The sequence below is a fragment of the Lepidochelys kempii genome, chromosome 8 (genome assembly GCF_965140285.1).
Source record: "Lepidochelys kempii isolate rLepKem1 chromosome 8, rLepKem1.hap1, whole genome shotgun sequence".
Taxonomy (NCBI): Eukaryota; Metazoa; Chordata; order Testudines; family Cheloniidae; genus Lepidochelys; species Lepidochelys kempii.
This window is the reverse complement of record NC_136387.1, coordinates 56765794-56781496: the sequence shown is the minus strand read 5'-3', so window position 1 is coordinate 56781496 and position 15703 is coordinate 56765794. Positions and strand designations below refer to the sequence as shown.

The window sequence follows — 15703 nt, the reverse complement described above, 5'->3', positions numbered from 1 at the left end:
CATATGTTTTGGGGTTTTGACTCATCCAGGAGCCATACTGTCTGAGGAAGAGCTGACAGCCATGTCTCCTACTGCTGCAGCAGTAGCTAAAGTGGTGAAACCTGGAATGAAGTTAACCGAGGTAGGTAGAGTTAGTTTATTATAAATTCATGACTCAAAATCCATTTATCTATTTGGGCCTTTGACTAAAATCTTTCTTACAACATTAACAACATGGATACAAAGTATTTACTCAGATGTCCCTGGCCCTAATCCATCAAAGCACTTCATCTCTGTTACACTTTGGAGGCTCACTCAGAACAGTAAGGGTTGTGTTTACTGCCTGCCCTAAACCCTGGGTGCTTCTGTGCTCTGCGGCTTTGGCTCAGAGTGCTGACACCATCAGCCTGCTTACAGCATAGTGACCTTACCCTGACTTCCACCAGCCTGGTTACCCCTTGCAGGATGACACCAAGACTCTTCCAGTCCTGAGTCTCCACAGAACAGTCTCTTTTGTACTACTCAGCTCCTCTCACTGTAGCACTCACAAACCGTATCAAGTTCACTGCTCCTTTAAGAGACAGTACACAGCACCAGCCTATTAGTTTGGCTAAGTATTTTACTCTTCAATTTGAAATGCTGCACTCATATGGTTGTGTAATAATACAAGATTAAGTTTATTAACAAAGAGTAGATATTTAAGTGGTGCCAAGTAGGAGGAATTGAGATAGTAATGGTTACAAACGAACAAAGGTAAAAATATGCTTCTAAGACTAAAATCTAACTTAACAGACTAGAATCTTTTTCATTCAAAGTAGTTTTCTCACCACAGTCATTCTTCCAGGATAGCTGGCCAGTCTCAAGCCAGGACCCAACATGGAACCCAGAGTCTGGTTTCTTTATCTCCTCAGGTGAAAGATGCCAAAATGGCTTTCTCTCTTTGCTCATATCCTCAAAGTTTATCTTTGTTTTCAAAGATAGGAAACCTTCCTTGCAGCTCAGGAAACTGATGCCATGTTAATTTTTGCAGTCTCCTCCCCCCCATCATGGCTTATCTACCCCAATTGCTAGTCGGTTGCTTTGTTTACCTTTTGTGTGACTATACTTCAGTTGCCTCTCCTTGCTCAGTTTACATTGGCAACACCATTCAAGCAAATGGAACCACATTCCTTTGTGCCTTAAACCCTACCTGCCGAGCACATTTTCAGAGCATATTTCCATCACAAATTTACAATTTTTCAAATATCACCCTGCACAATATTGTTAATGACCATCATGTTACCAGTTCGCATATGATACCTCACATGACACCAATTAGATACGGACTGTGATCACAGTGAGTTGGGGTACACTTACCCAGTCAGGCCTGCTGAGACTAACTGTTAGGTACCAGGGAGCCCCTTGGCTCCTGGGATGCTCTTAGGGTCACAATCACGTGATCTCAGTCAATGGGTTTACTCACATCCTTAAAGTTAAACACGTGCTAAAGTGTTTTGCTGGATCAGGGTCTTAGTGAGTTTAAAAAAGCAGTAATGTCAAGGGTTTTTTTGAAACATAAAAAGAGAGAGTGTTTCTTCAGTCCTGAAAATGTCATATCCAATCACATTTGAATCTGGTCATCGTTTTATTTGTGCACACCAGTTTTTTACAGTAGAGCTTTTCCTTCTGTCACCGTCATAAGGGATGCTCAGAATGTGTCAAAATACACTGAACTTTAAAGTGTTCTCTATGATGGAACTAATTGTACTTTTGTAGGAAGAATGGATTTAGTTGTATGATATATTTTTTCATCTTTCTTTTCTCGTTCTTTCCTTTTCTCCAACCACTGAAGATATTGGTTCCAAAATGAAACTTTTGTTTGTTGCTAAACTTGGTATTACTAAGGTTTTTATTGCTTGATCTGCCATCTATGAATTTTGATCTATGTCAAATATCTAGTTAGAACATATTTAAGATTTGCCCTTTTTCATTTTGTATAGAATTACATTGCTGTAGTTACACTAGAACTTGAAAAATGGCAAATATTTAACAATAGGGACGATAACATCACAGAATATTTGCATCATAAACTAATATAAAGCTTAAACCAATTAGTTATTCAACTCAGTGAATGCAGTTGAAAAGATTACCTGAATATAAAATGTGTTACAGAACGTGATGTAACTGATCAGAACTGATCAGCCACACTATCAGAGGCTCGTTCACCTGCACATCCACCAATGTGATCTATGCCATCATGTGCCAGCAATGCCCCTCTGCCATGTACATTGGTCAAACTGGACAGTCTCTACGTAAAAGAATAAATGGACACAAATCAGATGTCAAGAATTATAACATTCATAAACCAGTCGGAGAACACTTCAATCTCTCTGGTCACGCAATCACAGACATGAAGGTCGCTATCTTAAAACAAAAAAACTTCAAATCCAGACTCCAGCGAGAAACTGCTGAATTGGAATTCATTTGCAAATTGGATACTATTAATTTAGGCTTAAATAGAGACTGGGAGTGGCTAAGTCATTATGCAAGGTAGCCTGTTTCCTCTTGTTTTTTCCTACCCCCCCCCCCCAGATGTTCTGGTTTAACTTGGATTTAAACCTGGAGAATGGTCAGTTTAGATGAGCTATTACCAGCAGGAGAGTGAGTTTGTGTGTGTATGGGGGTGGGGGGGATGTGAGAAAACCTTGATCTATGCAGGAAATAGCCCGACTTGATTATGTAAAGAGTTGTCACTTTGGATGGGCTAGCACCAGCAGGAGAGTGAATTTGTGTGGGGGGGTGGAGGGTGAGAAAACCTGGATTTGTGCTGGAAATGGCCCACCTGTTGATCACTTTAGATAAGCTATTACCAGCAGGACAGTGGGGTGGGAGGAGGTATTGTTTCATGATTTCTGTGTGTATATAAAGTCTGCTGCAGTTTCCACGGTAAACATCTGATGAAGTGAGCTGTAGCTCACGAAAGCTCATGCTCAAATAAATTGGTTAGTCTCTAAGGTGCCACAAGTACTCCTTTTCTTTTTGCGAATACAGACTAACACGGCTGTTCCTCTGAAACCGATGTAAAACATGTATATCAAATGTGTGAAATAGTAATCATTAAATAAGTGTGTTTTGAGATGACTGGTTACACTTTTAAAAAAACATGTTTTCTTGACACAGCTTTACAATGCGTACGTGGAAACACAGGATCAGCTACTTCTGGAGAAGCTGGAAAATAAGAGAATTAATAAGTATTTAGATGAAATAGTACAGGAAGTGGAAGCCAAAGCACCAATTTTAAAACGGCAACGTGAAGAGTATGAACGGTCACAAAAAGCTGTAGCCAGTTTGTCTGCTAAGCTTGAACAAGCTATGAAGGTCAGTGTGGATATTAAAAAATAAATTTGTAAACATAAGTGAATGGATTCTACTAACTGATGTGTTGTGCAAAAGAAACTGTTTTGTGTTTTCCAGTTCTTGAGTGGTTATGGACAAGATTGTTCATGATCTCTGTTGCAGTTCTAGAACGGTGTGTTTACCTGTAGTCTTATGACCTTCTGTGAGAAGAAAACAAATTTATAACAAAGGCTTTACATATTTGATCTTAATTTGCAAGGGGGTACCAAAACAGGGAATTAATGAGTAACTAAGCAACATAGGATTTAGATTTCCAATTTCAATTAATTATCATGGAAATTGGGTTTCCAAATCCTTTAGGCAGCTTTGAAGAATCTCATCCTATAATTTTAGTGTGTGGCGTTACAAAAACTAATTAAAATATAATTTGCAAAAGTAATGATTTGGTTTCTTTTCATTTTGATTGTGGAAAAAGACAGACTCTAGTCTCAATTGAGAAAACAAATACTTGGTTGCCTTGAGGCACAATAGCTGTATTTTTTTACTAGTTATTTCACCATATTTGGCATGATCACTGTAGCAGGAAGTGTTAATCAATTCTGAGTTTGTAGATGTTTTATATAAAAGTTCATTTGGTTTTTTTTTATAGGAAATTCAGCGTTTGCAAGAGGACACTGATAAAGCCAATAAGCATGCTTCTGTACTGGAAAGAGAGAACCAAAGACTGGAAATACAAGTGAAAGACCTTTCACAGCAGGTTAGAACAAATATTACTCATTTCTTTTTCCTAATACAGTACTGGAGTGCTCTCACTCTTGTTAATTCAGTGATCAGTTGCTGTATTATACATTCTGAGATCGACTTTGTGAAGTACACCTCTGATGTTGCTGATGTCCTTAAAAGCATTTCCCTGGGGCGGTGTACTATTTCCGTTTCTGCTTATAAAATTAGATTAAGTCCAAATTATCAAAAGTTGAAGTCATCTTTGGGAGAACATGATGCATGTCTGACATGGAAAATTCCAATATGAATTGGATTTTGTTTGTGTGGGAGTGGAAGGTCAACTGATCGGAGCACAGGATTGTGAACCAGGAATACCTGAGTTCAAGCTCTATCTCTAACATGGATTCTGTAGCGTTGGACAAAGGACTGAACCTCTATCTCACTGTAAAATGAGGATAACTCCTACTAACCTCAAAGGGCTTTAGGGAAATTTAATTCATATTTGTAAAGAAAACTCTGCTATTCAATTTTAATTCTAGACAGAATACTTTATAGAAAGTTAGAAAATACAGAACTTTCAAGTGTTTTGCTTCTAAACAGTTTGTCTGTAAAAAAATACATTTTTAAAACCAAATGTAAGTTACAGTTTTATAACCTCTGAATGTTCTTTTTCAGGTGAGAGTGCTTTTAATGGAACTTGAGGAAGCCAGAGGCAATCATGTAATTCGTGATGAAGAAGTGAGCTCTGCTGACATCAGTAGCTCTTCTGAAGTAATATCCCAGCATCTCGTCTCCTACAGAAATATTGAGGAACTTCAGCAGCAGAATCAGCGTCTCTTGGTGGCTCTTCGGGAGCTTGGGGAGGCTAGAGAAAGGGAGGAACAAGAAACAACTTCATCTAGGTAAACGTTCCTCCTTCAGCAAAGTTTTCATACTTGCCAGTAACATGACATGAAAATAAAGGGCTTAATCTGCAGCAAGGTAGATTTAGGTCAGTTACTAGGAAAAACTTTCTAACTATAATGATAGTTAAACTCTGGAATAAGCTTCCAAGGGAGGTTGTGAAATTCCCGTCATTGGAAGGTTTTTAAAATCAGGTTTTTAAAATTGGTTTGTTTTTCCTAAAGTTAATTAAGTGTTTTAGGAAAAATTGCACTGAGGCCGCCAAAAAATTTGTTGAGAACTCCTGATCTAGACCATTCCTGACAGTTGTTGGTCTAACCTGCTCTTAAAAATATCCAATGATGGAGATTCCACAACCTCCCTAGGCAATTTATTCCAGTGCTTAACTACCCTGATAATTAAGAAGTTTTTCCTAATGTTCAACCTAAGCCTCCCTTGCTGCAATTTAAGCCCATTGTTGTTAAGAAACAAGTTTTCTCCCTCCTCCTTGTAATAATTTTTTATGTACTTGAAAACTGTTATCATGTCCCCTCTGTCTTCTCTTTTCCAGACTAAACAAACCCAGTTTTTTCAATCTTCCCTCATAGGTCATGTTTTCTAACCTTTAATAATTTTTATAGCTCTTCTCTGGACTTTCTCCAGTTTGTCCACATCTTTCCTGAAATGTAGCACCCAGGACTGGATGCAATACTCCAGTTGAGGCCTAGTCAGTGCAGAGTTAGCAGAAGAATTACTTCTCATGTCTTGCCTACAACATTCCTGTTAATATACCCCAGAATGATGTTCGCTTTTTTTGCAACAGCGTTACGCTGTTGACTCATATTTAGCTTGTGGTCCACTATAACCCCCAGATCCCTTTCCGCAGTACTCCGGGGCAGTCATTTCCCATTTTGTTTGTGGAACTGATTGTTCCTTGTTAAGTGGAGTACTTTGCATTTGTCCTTATTGAATTTAATCCTATTTACTTCAGACCATTTCTCTAGTTTGTCCAGATCATTTTGAATTATAATCCCAGTCTCCAAAGCATTTGCCACTCCTCCCAGCTTGGTATTGTCTGCAAACTTTATAAGGGTACTCTGTATGCCATTACCTAAATCAGGGGTGGCCAGCCTGAGAAGGAGCCAGAATTGACCAATGTACCAAAGAGCCATAGTAATATGTCAGCAGCCCCCTATCAGCTCCCCCACCCCGCTCCCAGTGCCTCCCACCCACCAGCAGCTCCACTGATGAGTGCCTCCCCTTCCCTCCTCGCACCTCCCGATCAGCTTTTTCGTGACGTGGGGCGGGGGAGGAGGAGTGAGGGCAATGCAGGCTCAGGGGAGGGAGCAGGAAGGGGTGGAGTGAGGGCAGGGTCTGTGGCAGAGCCAGGGGTTGAGCAGTGAGAACCCCCCGGCATATTGGAAAATTGGCACCTGTAGCTCCAGGTCTGAAGTCAGTGCCTATACAAGTGCATATTAACTTCTGAAGAGCCACATGTGGCTCCAGAGCCACAGGTTGGTTACGCCGATCTAAATCATTGATGAAGATGTTGAACAGAACTGGACTGAAAACTGATCCCTGCGGGACTCCACTCATTATGCCCTTCCAGCATGACTGTGAACCACTGATAACTACTCTGGGAATGGTTTTCCAACCAGTTTTGCACCCACCTTATAGTAGTTCCATCTAGATTGCATTTCCCTAGTTTGTTTATGAGGTCATGCGAGACAGTATCAAAATGTTAATCAAGTCAAGATATACCATGTCTACCGCTTTCCCCCCCATCCACAAGATTTGTTACCCTGTCAAAGAAGGCTATCAGGTTGGTATGACAGGATTTGTCCTTGACAAATCCATGCTGACTGTTACTTATCACCTTGTTGTTTTCTAGATGTTTGCAAATTGATTGCTTAATTATTTGCTTCATTATCTTTCCAGGTACTGAAGTTAAGCTGACCAGTCTGTAATTCCCCGGGTTGTTCTCATTTCCCTTTTTATAGATTGGCACAAAATATGCCCTTTTCCAGTCTTCTGGAATCTCTCCTGTTTTCCATGACTTTCAAAGATAATTGCTAATGGGTCAGCTATCACTTCAGTCAGCTCCTTTAGTACCCTGTAGGATGGATTTAATCAGGCCCTGGTGACTGGAAGACATCTAAAATGTCTCAGTAATTTTTAACTTCTTCTTTCCCTATTTTAGCCTCTGATCCTTCCTCATTTTCACTGACATTCACTATGTTAGATGTCCAATCACCACCAACCTTCTTAGTGAAAACCAAAACAAAGAAGTCATTAAGCACCTCTGCCATTTCTACATTTTCTTTTATTGTTTTTCCCCCGTCATTGAGTAATGGGCCTACTTTGTCCTTGGTTTTCCTCTTGCTTCTAATGTATTTGTAGAATGTTTTATTGTTATCCTTTATGTCTCTAGCTACTTTGATCTCGTTTTGTGCCTTGGCCTTTCTAATTTTGTCCCTGCATACTTGCGCTATTTGTTTATATTCATCCTTTGTAATTTGACATATTTTCCACTTTTTGTAGGACTTTCTTGTATTTCCTGGTTAGGACAGGGTGGTCTCCTGGTTAAGCCAAGGTGGTCTCTTGCCATACTTCCTATATTTCCTACACAGTGGGTTAGTTTCCTCTTATGCCCTTAATAATGTCTCTTTGAAAAACTGCCAACCGTCTTCAAATCTGTCTCTTGCCTCCATAAAGTTACAGGTGCTTTGAAACTATGTGAAGAAAACCTAAATAATAGCAAAACCTCCAAACCTGTGGCCTACACATAGTGGATGCTCATGGAAGGTGAAAAAATCCCATCTCTTAAGCGGGTCCGTGATATGGGGACCAATGCCAATCAGCCAAAGCCTAGAGCAGTGGTGGGCAACCTGTGGCCTGTGTGGCCTGTTAGCTGATTGAGGGCCACGAGACATTTTGAGGACATGGACCATCAGCAGGCACAGACCCCCACAGCTCCAAGTGCAGGAATTTATTTCTTTGTATTATCCAATTTATCGCCTGTCAATATATGTGGGAAGGGGCACCCAGCCAATTGACTGGCATATAGCCCTCCCCCGTCTTAAGAGAAGGGAATCTCCATTTCCCCTGTCAGATTAATCAGTGGCATAGCGGGACATATTTTGTATTTGCTAAATGGATTGCATGTTTCTATGTTGTCAGTTTAACAAGGTACTGTAATTATACCCAAAATTTAAAACAACTGAGAGCTCAAATAAGATGAGCAATAGGACATCTGCCAATACGTGACTGACTAAGCCAGGCAGTCATGTTTGCTCACTTTTTAAAAGAAAAATTGTTCAAGTCCAAGGGCCTTGTCCAGTCCATGTATCTTTGCTCAGAACTCCCAGTGATACTAATTAAAGTTCCAAGGATGGACTAAACAGTTTTGAAGGCCTATTGTGATTAAATAGTTTAAATGCTTCTGTAAAAATGCCATCATGGCTAATAATAATTGCTGTCTAAATACAGTTAAAAAGAAAACAAAATCCTGTCTTTTCTCTGTTTCAGAATTTCTGAGCTGCAGAGTCAACTTGAGGAAGCCATCCATGAGTTAGAGAAACTGCGTGAAGCACGTCATGTTCAGATGCAGCTTGTAGACTCTATAGTTCGTCAGCGTGATATGTACCGTGTACTGTTAGCTCAGACAACTGGAGTTGTCATTCCAGTGCAAGGTTAGGCTTGTGTTAGCAACTCATAAGTTTCCACATGTCAAAGAACTTCACAGTAGTTGATAGCTTTCTAAAATGATGCATAGAGAGGATTGGAACCTTTTTTTAGTTGGTCTGTGTTGTTCAGTGTTTATCGTTAGATGGCATATGGAAAATATGAAATATATAAGTTTTTTGCTCTAAGAACTCCTAGCCTTCCCAACACCAAGTGACTGAGATTCAATCTTCTGTTTGTATATTTGGTGGTTTTAAAATGTAGTTTTTATTTTTATAAAGCTTCAAGTATGTTGCCAGAGGAAATTTCTTTTACATCAACCCCAAAACGTTCAGGTATGCCTCAGGCCATGTCAACTCCTGCTCCAGTGTCAATGACTGAGTCAGTAGAAGCAGTAGAGGCTAAGGCTGCACTTAAACAGGTAAACTGTATTTTTTTCGGTAAACATTTCAAATAATTTGTGTTTTTCACCATGTAATCTTCTTAATGATTGTTCCTTAATGCTTACTGTAGCTGCGGGAAGTTTTTGAGAACTACAGAAAAGAAAAGGCAGAGAATGACAAGCTGCTAAATGAACAAAATGAAAAACTTCAGGAGCAAGTCACAGACTTGCGGTCACAGAATGCTAAGATGTCCACCCAACTTGAATTTGCCTCCAAACGGTAATTTGGTGTTTATTACATTTCCAAATAGAACTCCATTTTCTTGTCTTACATGTGAGAAAACAAGCTAATTGCTTGGTGTTAGACTATATAGCATGTTTGTTGATATGAACTGCTAATAAAATACCCTTGTTTCCAATTGAGTGAGAAGGCAGTTGCCACACAGGCAAATTTAGGTGCATTGTTACATGGCTACTTTATAATTCCGCAAAAAGCCCAAAATGGACAGCATGTTGCTACTCAAAAAAAAAAAAAAGTGCCAGTGTTACTTAATCCAAAGTGGGAACCCCTAATAAATTCTTTATTTAAAAATAAAAACCAAGAAATCCAACAAGGGAACAACCCAAACATGAAACTGTGGATCCTTTATTTGAAATACAACTTTCTGGGTTAAAGCCAAAGAGAGAGAGAGAGAAACTTTATGTTTTTAAAGCCAGAGGAGCTTCAACTAGTATTGAATAGAATAGTCAACTAGCCTGTCAGTGGAAGAGAAGTCTGTTTAGCTTTGTTAATTGGTCGTTATTTAAGAACTAGCCATACTTGCATGATAGATTTCAGAGTAACAGCCGTGTTAGTCTGTATTCGCAAAAAGAAAAGGAGTACTTGTGGCACCTTAGAGACTAACCAATTTCTTTGAGCATAAGCTTTCCTGAGCTTGCATCCGATGAAGTGAGTTGTAGCTCACGAAAGCTTATGCTCAAATAAATTGGTTAGTCTCTAAGGTGCCACAAGTACTCCTTTTCTACTTGCACGATATTAACTCAAATATTCAACATATTCAGAAACTTGATAAGAAATAGACTAGCACTTTAGAGAAAGCTATTTAATTTGCATTTACTTTTCCAATTCAGTTAATCTTTTACAAGGCTAATATCTCTGTAAATCATGCTTCAAACTGGTACATGTAAACATAGCATGTTCATGTGAGTGTATGCACCCTCCTTGTAATTCAGTGTAAGTCATTTAACTCAGGAATATAAAATACTTTTTTTTGTTTGTTCCATTTAAAGTTATGAGATGCTGCAGGACAATGTTGAGGGATATCGTCGAGAAATAACATCTCTTCAGGAGAGAACGCAAAAGCTCACAGCAACAACTCAAAAACAGGAACAGATAATTAATACCATGACCCAGGACTTAAGGGGAGCTAATGAAAAGCTGGCTATGGCAGAGGTGATTGTACAACATTTTCATGCAATCTGTATTCGTACACACTTCAAATTTAGTATAGTGACACAGTAAATTTGTATTCCATTGTCTTGAAAACTGTTAGAATTTGAACCAGTGCTTCACACCACCTGAAATTTCGGAATTCAGTAGTATCTAGTACTAAATCTCTTAAAACTTCGTCTTGTGAAAACACTGGCTGTTAAAATCATGTCCATGTTGGAACATGTGTGTGAGATATTTTGTTGACCATCACAAATACTTAGAGACTCAGTAAACTGTTCTAAGGGCTGTTGTTGTTTTTTTACTGATGAATAGAGTGAAGCTTTTGCTTTTGGTTAATGTTAGTCGGCTAGCTAAAGTTTTGTAATTCTAAAACTTATTTACTTAGATTGTTAAACTTCAGAAATTTAAGCCTGGTTACATTTAGAAGAGTACTTGACTGTTTATAATGTTTGTTTTTTCAAGAAGTTATACAGTAGGTAAATTTTGCCCAAATTAACTAATGCACAGATTTGCTGTTAAGATGCTAAATTTTCATTTGTAATTTTGCTCTTTTAAAGGTGAGAGCAGAGAACTTGAAAAAAGAGAAGGATATCTTGAAGATGGCTGAAGTTCGTCTGACCCAGCAGCGAGAATCTTTATTAGCTGAGCAAAGGGGACAAAATTTACTGCTTACTAATCTGCGAACTATTCAGGTATAATCAAATGCCATCTTTTTTGTTGGAAGCAAAAACCATGTGAACTGGAGACAGTCTTTTCAATTGATAACACTAAATGTGTAACACTTCATTTTGTCAGATCTTTCAGGAATTAGTATGATGACTTGGCATGTTCTATTCAGGGCTTTAAAAATACTGATGAAAATAGCATGTTTCAAGATATTATCCAATGCCTGATGAAATCATTGACTTCAATAAGCATTGGAACAGGCCATTAAACAGCAATCATTGTTTCAAGTCATAAACAAACATTCATTACTTGAATGTGTTACTTAGCAATTTCATCAGTGAGCAATAATACTGTTATCAGTATGGGCTTCGTTTTTGTGCACTTTTCAAAAGACAAGGAATTATTCTCCTTCCATTGATGATATAACTATTAAAATGCAACTGACTATAAATTGTGGATCAGATCAAAAAAGTGGTTACTTGTTTCTTATTAACTCCGACAAACTTGATTCTGGTGACTGCCTGACCTACTAATTTTGTTTTCCTGTTACACTGAGATGTGTTTAATACTTGGTTCATAAATAATTGCTTAAGATAACATTCCTAACAAATTCATCTTTAATGATGACTGAACGCTTGTTTAATAACACATCTTTTTTAAAATACATGCTGTTTGATTTGTGTAGTTACAAGAAAAATTTGGCAGGCACTATAAACTCGCTTTTCATGGTGATAACAAGTTCTGCTGTGTTAGTTGTAACATCTTGATACAGCATATTGTGTGGTGCATAATTTTTTGTGTGTGCGCGGGGGGGGTGAGGGTAACAGGAATGGTGTGGAGTTAACTCATACTAAGTGATTAGGATTTCTTCATTTGTCTGAATTGTTCCACATGGTAGCATTCACATTTCATGCTTTTATCAGGTGATATTGGAGAGGTCTGAGACAGAGACTAAACAAAGACTCAACAACCAGGTAGAGAAACTAGAGCGTGAGATATCCCAACTAAAGAAGAAACTAGAGAATGAGGTGGAACAAAGGCATGTGCTTACCAAAAACCAAGATGTGAGTACTTGTAAGCAATTTTTTCTAATTGGTGTTTAAGGGAAAAATAAATGAAATTGCTTACCAGCTTACAAGATCTGCTTAATCATTACATTGTTGTCTTGTATTAATTATGTTGGATTTTTGTGCAATGTGTCAGGTATTGCAGACTCAAGAACACTGCCTTTACAGGTTCATCTGTTGGATACTAAGAGACAACTTGAGACTGAAATGAACCGTCACCTTAACACAAAGGAACTGCTGAAGAATGCCCAAAAAGAGACTGCCACATTGAAACAGCAGCTGAATAATATTGAAGCTCAGTTAGCCTCCCAGACATCCCAGCAGGCTCCTGGTAAAGGTAAAGAGAAATGGTGACTTACTGAAACATTTACCAGTTTGAAAGCTGCCCAATGAAGGAGGAGACTAGAGTGAGTTATGTCCAGTGTTGTGTGTAAATCTAGGAATATAGTCTCTGAAATCAGAAAACCCCATTCTGATTACTCCAACATGTTCAGATACAGTTTGACCAATATGAGGTATAAAAGAATTCAGATGGACCCGACTTAAAAATAGGACAAATGAATAGGGCTCCTATGTAGACTTGAAAGCTTACCTTTTATGTGAAATGCTATTTCTTAAATACATCTGATCTTGTACTTCCTCATCCTCACCATCTAAATTAATTGCTTAGACCTCGGTAGTGGTCTTAGGGTAATGGGTGGAAATTTCTGAACTTGCATTTTATGTCATAATTGCAATGTAAGATTGTGGGTGAAATCCTGGTTCCGCATTGACTTCACTAGGGCCAGTGTTTTTGTCTTGTATCTTTTAAAGCTGCAGATTTTGTGATGTGTACTTTCAACAGGTAGCAACTAACTTTTTTAAAAGCCCTGTTTTCATGTATGCTTTAGTTGTGTGTTTAAGATGCAAGATTTTATGACATTTTGATTATGAATTTATTTTCATTTGTTCCACTGTGCAACATTTAGAAAAAACATATTAATATTTTTAGCAATAGTTACAGATGAGAAAGCACTTACCTCATGAGCTATTGCTTTTTATTTAGTGCTTAGGATTTTCTAAAAGAAAAATCCTTTTGGCTTGAAATTTTTCATGTTTGTTCTTAGCCTTAAAGGAAAACTTCTAATTCATTGGAAAATAATTTCGTTTGACTGTGTTTTAAAGAAATTTATGAATCTTGAAAATTCTTACTTGTTAAAAAAAAATACTTCTTTATTCCTCTATTACCCAAAAAAATTCTGAGTTTAAAAAATGTTCAAATTTAATGTGTACATTCTCCTCCAAATATGAAAGGGCACTTTATCTTTTAGAAGGGATGGTAAGATTATAAGTAGACACATGAAATTTGTTAAAGCTTTTTATAGTTTTTCATTCACTTTTGGGAAACTTTGTGTTACTTTGTTTTATCTATCCCAACAGGAGTAGTGGAGGGCCCTTCCATGGAGGGGTAGGGGGCTGAGGAAGTTCTCATGTCCCGTGGGGGGTGGGAGGCCTTGTGGGGTTTCAGGGTGAGCCCACCCAACATTCACCCTGCAGCAGCAGTTGTTCTTGCCCCATGGGGCTGAGTCCAGCTTCCCGTTCCAGGCATTGTGCCCTGGTGAACAGGGTTACAGCACCACTCAAGTTTTGCCTGGCCACCCCTCCATGGCAGTAGGAGGGCAGTTGGGCCAAATTTGAGCAAATAGTACTTCAAATTTGGGTTACAACACCACTCACTCAGATTTGGCCTGGAGACCCCATCACGTCATGACAGAAAGGTTGCTGGGCCAAGTCTGAGCAGCACTGCCACCCCATGCATCAGGTCACAATGCAGGGAACTGGGCCCAGCCCTGTGGGGCAGGAGCCACCCTTGCAGGGTGAGGTATTGGGTGGGAGGACACAGTTGCTTTATTTTCTTTTATGTACGTTTTTCATTTTATTTCGTGGGACTTCATATTTACAGAAATCACAGGGCTCTAATTATAAGGCTAGTCTTACCAGACTACCCTCGTGTATTGTCTCATCTCACTTCTCCCTTGCAGCACCACAAAAATTAATAAGTACAGCCAGGGTAATATCTGGTGAAATTAAGTTGCTTCCTGTGAAAATCACAAAGCAATGTCACTGCTCATCTTATCTTCAGAAAGTATATCTTGGACATAATTTACATCTTAAAGACTAGTTTATAAATTTATGCATTTTGTGACAAAGTTCCTCATCTACCTTGGTGGGTCTTGCACTTATTGGCGGATTTGCTCGCCTTGGAGCTTCACGGCAGCCCTTAGTTTGGCTGTTTTCGTGAACCCACAGTCCAGGTCAGCTCCTCCTGTGTCTGACCAGGAGTTGGGAGGTTTGGGGGGAACCCGGGCCCACCCTCTACTCCGGGTTCCAGCCCGGGGCCCTGTGGAATGCAGCTGTCTATAGTGCCTCCTGGAACAGCTATGCAACAGCTACAACTCCCTGGGCTACTTCCCCATGGCTTCCTCCCAACACCTTCTTTATCCTCACCATAAGACCTTCCTCCTGGTGTCTGATAATGCTTGTCCTCCTCAGTCCTCAAACAGTATGCATTCTCAGCTCCTAGCACCTCTTGCTCCCAGCTCCTTATATGCGTACCACAAACTGAAATGAGCTCCTTTTTAAATCCAGGTGCCCTGATTAGCCTGCCTTAATTGATTCTAGCAGCTTCTTGATTGGCTGCAGGTGTTCTAATCAGCCTGTGTGTCTTAATTGTGTCCAGAAGGTTCCTGATTGCTCTGGAACCGTCCCTGTTACCTTACCCAGGGAAGAGGGACCTACTTAACCTGGGGCTAATATATCTGCCTTCTATTACTCTCCTGTAGCCATCCGGCCCGACCCTGTCACAATTTTTATATCTTAGGACAGCCTAGTGCAAATGAGGATGTGGATGATCTTGTTAGTCGACTAAGACAAGCTGAGGAACAAGTTAATGACCTGAAGGAAAGATTGAAGACTACTACTAGTAATGTGGAACAGTACAGAGCTATGGTTCTTAGTTTAGAAGAATCCCTTAATAAAGAAAAACAGGTAAGTGTCAATATGTTTAGCCATTAACATTACTTGCTAAATATAACAGTGTACATCTTGGTCATATTTTTCACTGTATTAGTACTCTTACTTACGAGGAATTCTGTAGCCTGTGTTGTTTCATGGGATGTCACAATCAGAAGCAAGTATTTTGCACTGCCTGTTAGGGTCTTGTGAAATTATACCATTCCTTTTCAGCACTTACTGTAAATAGAGTTTCAAGCAAACTGCACATTCAGTCTTCCTGCATACTTCAATGCCCATATGTTAATTTAACTGAACTGTAAATTTGAGGGAAGGCTGACTCTTTGCCTGACTGTCTCCAAGTTCTCTACTAGCAAGTGGCCTCAGCCCTCACAAGACCTTTGGAAATGTAGGCATTGCATATGAATCAGATACAATTTATGTATACATTCTAAATAATCACTTTTTATCCTAACGGATTAAACTTTTCAAATATGTGAAAGAATGCTTTCTAGGCACACTTCAAGCATGAAGGCAAAT

The 15703-nt window shown here is 39.1% G+C and overlaps 1 protein-coding gene across 6 annotated transcripts in view; it reads left to right on the top strand.

Moving 5' to 3' along the window:
• TPR (translocated promoter region, nuclear basket protein) overlaps positions 1–15703 on the top strand; it is a 74184-nt gene that overhangs the window by 15957 nt on the left and 42524 nt on the right. For all 6 annotated transcript variants that reach the window (XM_073356694.2, XM_073356693.1, XM_073356692.1 and 3 more), the window contains exons 11-22: positions 30–121; positions 3139–3336; positions 3965–4072; positions 4714–4940; positions 8449–8612; positions 8886–9025; positions 9118–9266; positions 10277–10439; positions 10997–11131; positions 12029–12169; positions 12341–12509; positions 15033–15199. In XM_073356694.2, the coding sequence (XP_073212795.1) occupies positions 30–121; positions 3139–3336; positions 3965–4072; positions 4714–4940; positions 8449–8612; positions 8886–9025; positions 9118–9266; positions 10277–10439; positions 10997–11131; positions 12029–12169; positions 12341–12509; positions 15033–15199 (1853 nt within the window). The remainder of the gene's footprint in view (positions 1–29; positions 122–3138; positions 3337–3964; positions 4073–4713; positions 4941–8448; positions 8613–8885; positions 9026–9117; positions 9267–10276; positions 10440–10996; positions 11132–12028; positions 12170–12340; positions 12510–15032; positions 15200–15703) is intronic.